The sequence below is a fragment of the Benincasa hispida genome, chromosome 10, assembly GCF_027475165.1.
Source record: "Benincasa hispida cultivar pf3 chromosome 10, pf3_genome.v1.1, whole genome shotgun sequence".
In the NCBI taxonomy this organism is placed as follows: Eukaryota; Viridiplantae; Streptophyta; class Magnoliopsida; order Cucurbitales; family Cucurbitaceae; genus Benincasa; species Benincasa hispida.
Genome location: NC_143487.1, coordinates 6,567,992 through 6,577,407, shown reverse-complemented (window position 1 = coordinate 6,577,407; position 9,416 = coordinate 6,567,992). Strand labels below are relative to the sequence as shown.

General features: G+C 34.2%; 1 protein-coding gene across 2 annotated transcripts; it reads right to left on the bottom strand.

Annotated features, from left to right (window-relative positions):
• Window positions 1-265: 265 nt before the first annotated feature.
• LOC120088749 (inactive rhomboid protein) lies at window positions 266-3,038 on the bottom strand. 2 transcript variants are annotated; one of them, XM_039046184.2, is made up of 6 exons: window positions 2,595-3,038; window positions 1,758-1,970; window positions 1,539-1,685; window positions 1,169-1,288; window positions 992-1,078; window positions 266-907 (listed from the first exon to the last, which is right to left on the bottom strand). In XM_039046184.2, exons 1-6 carry the CDS (start codon window positions 2,952-2,954, stop codon window positions 491-493), a joined length of 1,344 nt encoding a protein of 447 aa, XP_038902112.2. In that variant the 5' UTR covers window positions 2,955-3,038; the 3' UTR covers window positions 266-490. The 2 variants fall into 2 exon arrangements, with proteins under 2 accessions (XP_038902112.2, XP_038902114.2); XM_039046186.2 differs by having other exon boundaries at window positions 1,539-1,682.
• Between the last annotated feature and the right edge of the window lie 6,378 nt (window positions 3,039-9,416).

The window sequence follows — 9,416 nt, the reverse complement described above, 5'->3', positions numbered from 1 at the left end:
ATGAAAATTCAAATTTGAGAATTTGCCAATTTTCTATATATAAATTATACGTTTTAAATTTGTCACCCATTCCAAATTCTCTTTAGTCAAATTTATGATTCAGTGTTCTTAAAGAAAAAAAAAATTATGTTTTAAAATGCTAAAACTAAATATAACTTAAATAAGTCGGATGTCCACAACTTTCAACTTCTTCCTTTTTTTTTTCTTTCTTCCCTTTTGAAGAAATTCCCAAAAGCAGAGCAGCCACCAAAATAGGACTTTGAGAAGACCATGTTCTAAAATTTTAATTATATTAACTACAACATTGACATTACATAGCATCATGTCTCACTATCTTCTACATCAATGTGGTTGTGTGTACATATTCTCCGACTTTAAAATGTGAATGCATAAATACATCATCTTCTACCAAAAGCATTTTCCCACCTAACATGAAACCCATCTTAATGTTCTAACAAACATAATTTTCCAACTTTTTTTAGCTGTTTTACTAAATATTTCTCTTTCGTTGAGGTGTGTCCTTGGCCATAGTTTGTAAGCGTCTTTGCCTGGATGATGGCGTCGACATAACTTCGGGTTTTCGATTGTTCATTGATATTTCTTTAAAAGGGGTTGCCATTTGAGGCTTTGGGCGAGAATCTGAAGTTGAAGGTCTCTTCTTAGTACCTGATTTCTGGGTTGTTCTTGTCAAACAAGGCTCTCTGTTTTGGATATGATGAATAATATCCTGCTGTCTTGTGGGGGGAGGTTGTGAGCTTTCTGAATGGGAGCAATCTGAGTCGGAAGATGAAGGACTTGTACTACTTTCCATGTCGTAAAGAAGATTATCGGTCATGTAAGGGATCGGCTGCATTTCCGATTTTGATGTACATGAAGAGGGTCTTTGAAGCCTCGTCAGTTGAATAACCTTGAATTAAAAACACACAAAAGCTGAGATTCTAACTTGTAAGAATCTAAAATTGACACCGTGTTTGTGTTTTCTTTTTGATACCTGCTGTTCAAGAACGACCATGTCCTTTTTCAGTTTTGAAATAATCATGTTCTTCCGACGAATGATGTCTTCCAACTCAGAGATCCTCTGTGGAGATGGAAAATGCAAGGTCGTTCATTAAAGGAGAATCCTTGAAAAGCAGGGGAAAATTGAAGAACAGAGGAGTACTATCATTACCTGTGAACCATAAACCTCAGACGAATGGAGTAGATTAGTTAATTCCTTGATGCTTGCGTCTTTTTCCTCACAATCTTTCTTCAGAAATAACATATCTTGTTCAATGGATAAGGAATTCATCTGTAAAGAATGTACCAAAAGGATCACAATAACATAGAAGACTTCATATCTTTAGCAGAGCACCAAGGTAGATTACCTATTTTAATCTTTACTAAGTACTTTAATATATGGGACTGTTCGGGAAGAGAGATGGGTGTTGCAACAGATTTTAATATTTAGAACTCTCAGAAGAATGGTCATTGCCAACACAAATTTTAATATTCTGAATTCATATGGAAATCTGGTGAAGCAGAGAAAATATTGGACTGACCTGTATATCAGCAGCAGACGTGACACTGGACGCCCAATCAGACAAATCAGACATTCTACGCTCCTCTTGCTCTGCTTCATTGGTGAGTGGCATTTTGTATTGCAACATCTCTACCCCGCAAGAGGGTTTTGTCGTGGCGTTACCCTGCTGAAAAGAAACAAAAAAGGGATTATGAGTTCATAATTTTCAAAGCGACAATAGAGAATTGAGTATTTTTACCTCCAAACGACTGATCAAATCCAGATGCTCATCACAAAGCCAACACCCACAATCAACAAACTTAATTTTGTCATGGCCAAAGCCACCAGAGTCTGCCAAATCAGTATTCTTTCTCATAGCCATGTCATTTTCAGTTCCAGATTGATCCTTCACAGGATTCACTTGATTACATAGATCATCAAGCTTCTGCTGCATGCTTAGAAGCACTTGATCCTGCAAGCAATCGAGCAATTTAAACATTAAATTTAAAAACAGAATCAGTTTAACTATAGACACCAAACCATGGAGTAAGAACTTCCTTTAGTATTACTTTTGAGTTCCCATAAAATGAGTGTAAGTTAAACTACCACCAACGGATTCTTAATAATAAATCCCTAGATATGCTTGAAAAGACAAATGGGGCCAGACGATTAGGACATATAAAACTAGTGGTATGAAATTGTAAAAGCATAATTGCAAAATACCTAGCAATAGCAAGTGAGAAAACTTCATTGATTCATTTTATAACAGAAAAAAGTATAGAACGAATTTCATTGATTACGCAAAGTAATTTCAGAAGATTCAACGAATTACTTAGTTTCAGTTATATTCATTCGGAAAGTAGTCAAAATTTCAAAATCTAGTCTAATGGGTACCTGCGGTTACACATTACTAGTTCATAAATACCATTTTGTTGATTGTAGATTACATTTTCATGGGCTGAAATTAAAGAGGCAAAGGGGAAGAACAAAAAGCCCTAACTCAAGATTTGTTATGATAAAACTCCGGTGGGGTTACAAATCATTTACAGGACCATTATTTATATTAACAGAGGTGAAAAAGAAATTGAAGCAATACCCTAAGTTCGACGGCTCTTTTAAGCTGGCCGATCTGATGGTGGCTCTTGGACTCTGTAACCGCGACGCCAATGACGGCAACTATAAGAAACCGCTCAATGGGGCTGAACAACTGCCAAGCGATGGCTTCTTCAGGGCCCAAGCCGCCTCTAATAGATCGCACCGAGCTGGCCTGTTCGGTGTTAACGAGCCTCCCCTGAAGAGAAACCCAAGCAAGGCGGCGAGCGGCGGGGATCGGCGGTCTGGGTTGAGTGAAGTTACTGGAGAGGCGGCGGTGCGACGGCGTATGAACAGGAGATGCGAAAGAGACGACATTGGGGAAGGATTGAAAAAGGTTTTCTTGGTTATGTTGATCGTCCATGGCGGAAACAAACCGAAAAATGCAATCGCAGAATGTGGTCGGGACTTTGGGAAAATTGTTTTTAATTGCAATTTTAAATGAGTTTTTTTTTAATAATATTCAAATTCTTAGTTTTGAGAGGGAAATTTTGAAAATAATATGGGAAGTGAACGTTGGGTTTTGCGATATTTTAGTTGCTTGTCTTTTTATGAAAGTAAAATTTTGCATTATACACTTTGTATGACCATGACACTACCAATTATTTTCTTGGTAAAAGACACTTTTATGTATTCCGAAAAATTATTTTCCTTTCAAATCCATTTCCAGGCTAACTTTTCTAAGGTATTTAACCACTTGCCAAAAGAAATAAAAACAAAAGTATGACGATGAATGAGAGATTTTACAATGCAAAAAATATCAATGTACCTACTTTTTCTTCTTAAGATAACCTATTTAATTTTGATTGGTTTGATTATTGTCGACGCTCTTGACCTCTTGTCTGCATCCCTTTAATTTGGTTTCAATCTTATCCAAACTGGCTTGTATAAGAGATTCTCACACCGATATGATATTGAGCCAACTACACTCCAATACTTAAATAAGTACTAGAGGTAACTAAATTCAGCTCAACATAAAAAGAAGTAAAGTTGGATATTTCGTTTGGAGATTACTTAGTCTCTCTTTTGAAAGTGTCGAATGTGATAATTATTTTGAACACTTAAGCGAGTTGCACAAAAATAAGTACAGTTTCATAATTAAACATTCTTTTTATTCAATCTCTCATCTCAAGTTTTTTTTTTTTTTTTTTTAATTTTATTTAAAATAAGTCATCAAATCAATCACCGTTCTCTCAACTTTCTCTTTCTTCTTAAAATAATAATAATAATAATAAATTAGGGGTTAAATATGAATTTGACCTTTTAATTAATATACATTAAATATACTCGAAGGTAATCAAAATGGAATATATATTGGGCTTAAATGGTAGGTGGAGGTGCCATATCTTTTCCTTAATCACATGGGCTAAATATAGATAAAGCTAAAACTTGTGCTTCTATCAGCATATAAGTTTAGGAAAAAACAAAAAGATCAACTGAAAAATATGTCATGTTAAACACCAAATTGAGCACTATTCACTAAAAAGGTATGCTTGTTGTTGGGAGGAAAATGCAAAATCATCTTATAATTTCAAATCGAATGGTGTGTTTTCTTACTATCAATTAAGAGCAATAAATTCAAATCAGTAGTTGATATTTTAACGCCAACTACACATTATCGATTAGACTAATTCCTATGAGATGAGGAGTTGAATACACATTTTTTGGTAATCTTTTTCAAGACTCTCCCATGGTGAAAAATAACAACATTGCTAGTATTGCCGCAGGTTCTTGTTTGAGCATCTACAGTTTTCATGGTCATTTGATAGTGTGAAAAATAAAATTAATGATAATAATTAATCAAAACCCCCCAAGACACGCCTGTTATTAACTCTCATATGTGCAACAATATTACTATTTCCCCACATTTATCACATTTATATGTGTTAGTTACTGTGAATCCAGTGGTTCAAATCTCTCCAGCCCCTATCGCACTGAAAAAGAATCTAGAGTTATTATCAACAAGCGTTTTATAGCATTATGTAGTAGTCCATTCTTTTGTAGAAAAGAAAAACAAAATTCAATAACATCATTTTTAATCATCATATGTTTAGTTTGATAAATGGCATAGTTAAAACAAATTTACTTTGTTAGATTAGAATTGTTTTGTCTCTACCATGTGAAATATCCTTTAAAAAAATGGTAAAAAGCTGATAGTGTATGTTAAGATTAAATTTCTTAGTTATGAATAATAATATTAGGATGTAATTAGTTTATAAAATCAATGAGTTAATGACTAGTTTGTAAAATCAATTATTTAGCATTTTTCTCTTATTTTTTGCCTATTTATTAGAAGATGTACATTCTGTATTGTAAACGAGTTTTATATAAAATAATAAAACTTCTCATATCCTATTATGGTATTAGAGCATTCATAAAAACGTGTATTTGTTTTTTCTTTCTGTTTCCACAAATACTCTGATGGTTGACATTGTACTTCCTGCGACTTCTCAGACCATTTTGTCGACGTCATTAATACCTGATTCAGTCGATTTTGGTGCTCAATTGAGCCCTTATATTCTGCATCATTTAATCGCTCCTACTTCTACACTAGTTACATAACAACTTGTTGGTGCTAGCAATTATTCCTCATGGAGCAAAGCCATGCTTCTTGCTCTATCCGGCAAAAATAAGCTTGGCTTCATAAATGAAACCATTCCAAAAGCTGAAGGAAATTTATCCTCTGCTTGGCAATGCAACAACGACATCATCACCTCTTGGACCATTAGTTCAGTATCGAAGGAAATTGCAGCAAGTCTTGTTTGCACTGGGTGCGCCAAAGAATATGGGATGCGTTGAAAGAACGATATCAACAAGTTAATGGACCACATATATATATCAATTGCACAAGGTTCTTGCCACTTCTTCTCAAGGTCCGTTCTCTGTTGAGTCTTACTATGTGAAAGTGAACTCCGTGGCAAGTATTAAATGAATACAAGCCCATTGAAGACTATACCTGCGGCGGAACCAAGAAATTGATTGACTATCTTAATTCTAAGTTTGTTTTCATTTATTTTTCTTATGGGTCAGAATGAATCATATGCTGCTTTTTGTGCGCAAATCTTGTTGATGAATTCGATTCCACCTATTAGCAAGGTTTTCTCCTTAATTATTCAAGAAGAACATCAGAGTTCAATTGGAAAATCTTCTTTAATAACAGAGTCTACAACTCTTTTGGCATCCAATGATAATCGAAGGGGAAGCTTTGATAAATTCAAGAAAGAGGATGAACAACACCCAATTTGCTCTAATTGTGGAATTAAAGGACACATTGTTGATAAATGCTACAAATTGCACGGATATCCTCATGAATACAAATTTAATAATAATACTTCCACAAATTCTTCTCAGACTTAGAAGTCTTCATCAGGACATGGTCCTATCAATGCAAATTCTGTGGGAACCGAGCAACAAAATGAAGTTAAGAACTCTCCATCCTCCTTCTTTGCAAGTCGGATCAATATTCTCAATTTATGACAATGCTGCAATCTCATCTTTTTAATGCACAAATTGAGCCTAAGGTTGAAACACATCATGTAGCAGGTAATTGTTTACCTTCCTTACCGAATGCTAAAGATAAAGTTCTCAAAACTTGGGTTATAGATGGGTCCACTCTATGGATGATCCAAAAATTAGGTAAAAAAATGTGAAATGATCCGATTTTTGAAAAAAAATGCCGAATGACTCATTGTTGACATCAAATTCGAGTGAAATTACTAAAATATCCTCGTTTGCACGCGAAAAAGTAGTCTCGCTCTCACTCGTCTCGCTCTCTCTTCTTTTTTCACACACAAATCACTATATTCTGGCTCACTCTTCTTTTTTTTCACTCAAAAATTACTATATCTCTCGCTCTAGCTCGTCTTGCTCTCTCTTCGTTTCATCACTCACAAAATCACTTCTCTCTCTTGTCTCTTGCTCATCAGGGTTAGTCGTATTGGAGCTGCTTGATGGAATAAACATACAAAATGGAACTCATCCTTGCTAATTTTCACAAATTTGACATTCAAATCTTCAGCAGACTACCAAGAGAATATTCTTTACTATTCTCAGCCTTGGAATGAGTAGTGGAACTCATAATTCAAAGGGAATTTAGGTGGATTGGAGAGGATTTAGTGCTTAGTTAAATTCGGCAGAATTTCAGGGAAAAAAAAATGCAGAACTCATCTTTAATTCTGAAAATTGAAGTATATATTCAGCTCTAACATGTGCAAGCACTTTCTCAATATTGCTGATTGACACCTCAAAGAACAATATTGAAGTAGCTAGGTGTTGAATTATGGATTAATCCACTTCAAATTGAAGAAGTGAGATAAATCCACTAACCATCTATTTTCCAAAACCAATTAAATTAAACAAAATTCAATTTCCAAAATTGATTTTTTTATTTGAAATTTATTTATTTTAAATAATTAATTAAATATTAATTTAATATCAAATATTAAATTAAACATCTAATTCAATCATGAATCCCTATTTATGTAATTAATATTTAAATCAATATTTAAATATTTTAAACTCTCCAAAAACGTTTAATTTCAATAAATTTAAATGTTAATTATATCAAATATAATTGTCCAAACCCTAAAGTGAAATTGAACAATTTAATATTCAAACTTTAGATTGAAATTTGAACACTTCAAATTGAATCCCTAAGTTGAATTTGAACACTTCAAATTCACTCAATATTCTAATCCAAGGTTTAATCTTTTACAAGTTAGTAGAGGGACCTTATGAACCTATAGATCATGCGCTCCAACGATCTAAGATTAATCAATTAAACTCTTTGATCCGAATTAATCAATATTTGTTAACTACCAAGACACACCACTATAGCTCGATGGTTACACTCTTCTCACTATAGATATATTTCTGTCCACTTGATTTAACCATAATCAGTAAATCGATCCTTCACAGGTTGTCCATAATAACGGTTGGGTCTAAAGCTGTTTTACCCCCGAAATTACATCTTGCTCTTAAGTCCCACTGATCATCTAATGAACAATTGGTTTGGGATCCAATCAGTAAATCGAGTCACTCTCAGGCCAATGAGAGGGTAAAGCCCCTTATTCAAGACCTGGAATTAGTATTTAAGAGAACGATCTCTCTACTATCCCTAAATCGAGTATGAGTGAATTCCATCTTACATACTATGTCCCCAACTATCTACTCGGTCTTACCCCTGAAATGGGAGGTTTATTGAGCCAACGATGTTGAGCCGAGAGGATAATCCCGAATAAACAGAAGTTCATAGTTAGCTTAGGATTCAGATCGAGCTACTTAGGTTATCGATTTGAAACGGTCAGTTTTAAATAGTAAACAATGTTATAAAGTAAGAGTGACTTATTTCTTGGTCCTGGTCTTATACAAACTCATTAGATAGGACGTCTCCACTTGCATGTCTCTACATAAACGATTCATGATCACATCGTTTGTACTATCTACAAAGTGGGCTATGTTCGATAGTGTTACCAAAATAAGGTATTCAACCTTATTCATATACTATAAACCGTTTTGGTTATTTACTCGAACTTGATCCATTTTTATGTCTCCACATAAAGTTCAAGTATTCATGTAATACCCATGGATCTAAGTTTATTGGATTTAGTCTATACAAGTACAAATAACTTATTCAATAACAGTTTTATTGAATAAATGTCAATAACATCTTTATTGATAATATAAAATGCTTAAGATTACAAACTGCGAGTTTTAGGACATACAACCCAACAAACTCTCACTTAGACTAAAACTCCAGTGGATTTATATATACAAATATATATAATGTTGAGTACTGGGAGAATACAATAAACTAGGGCATCTATATACCCTTAACATTCTTCCATTTGCCCTAGGTATATGAAGCTCGTAGTCCCAATCCTACTAGGTGACCCTCGAACACTTTAGTTGGGAGAGTCTTCGTAAATGGATTAGCATGATTATCTTCAGAGGCAATTTTTGTGACTATTACGTCTCCTCTATGTACTATCTCCTATTGGGTTGTATGTCCTAAAACTCGTAGTTTGTAAAAAAAAATATTTCTTTTATCAATAAAGATGTTATTTGACATTTATTCAATAAAGTTGTTGTTGAATATGTAAATTGCACTTATAAAGACTAGATCCAATAAACTAAGATCCATGGCTATTATATGAATACTTGAACTTTATGTGGAGACATAAAGATGGATCAAGTTTGAGTAAATAGCCAAAACGGTCTAAAGTAAACGAATGAGATTGGGTGCCTTATTTTGGTAACACTATTGGATGCGGCCCACTCTATAGTTGTTACAATTTGTTGTAAGCTGCTACAAATGAAGTGATCCTGATTTGTTCATATATTGACATGAGAAGTGGAGGCGTCCTATGCAATGAATCTGCATAAGATCAGAACAAGAAATAAGTCATTCTTACTTTATAACGATGTTTATTATTTAAGACTGACTATTTCGCTTAGATGACCTAGGTAACTCGATCTTAATCCTAAGCTAACTATGAACACTTGTTTATTTGGGATTATCCTTAGATTTTCATAGGTGAGAGTTGGCTCAACAGGACCGGTTTAATAAGCCTCCCATTTTAGGGGTAAGACCGGATAGATAGCTGGGGATATAGGATGCAAGATGAAATTCATGCTTACCTAATTTAGGGATAAAAAGAAGGTTGTGCTCTTAAGTGCTAAATCCAGGTCTTGAACAAGGGGCCCCACTCTCTCATTGGCTCGAGAGGGATCCGATTAATGATTGGATCACAAACCGATTGTTCATTAGAGGATCAATGGAACTTAAGGAGCAATATGTAATTTTGGGGATAAAACAACATTTGAC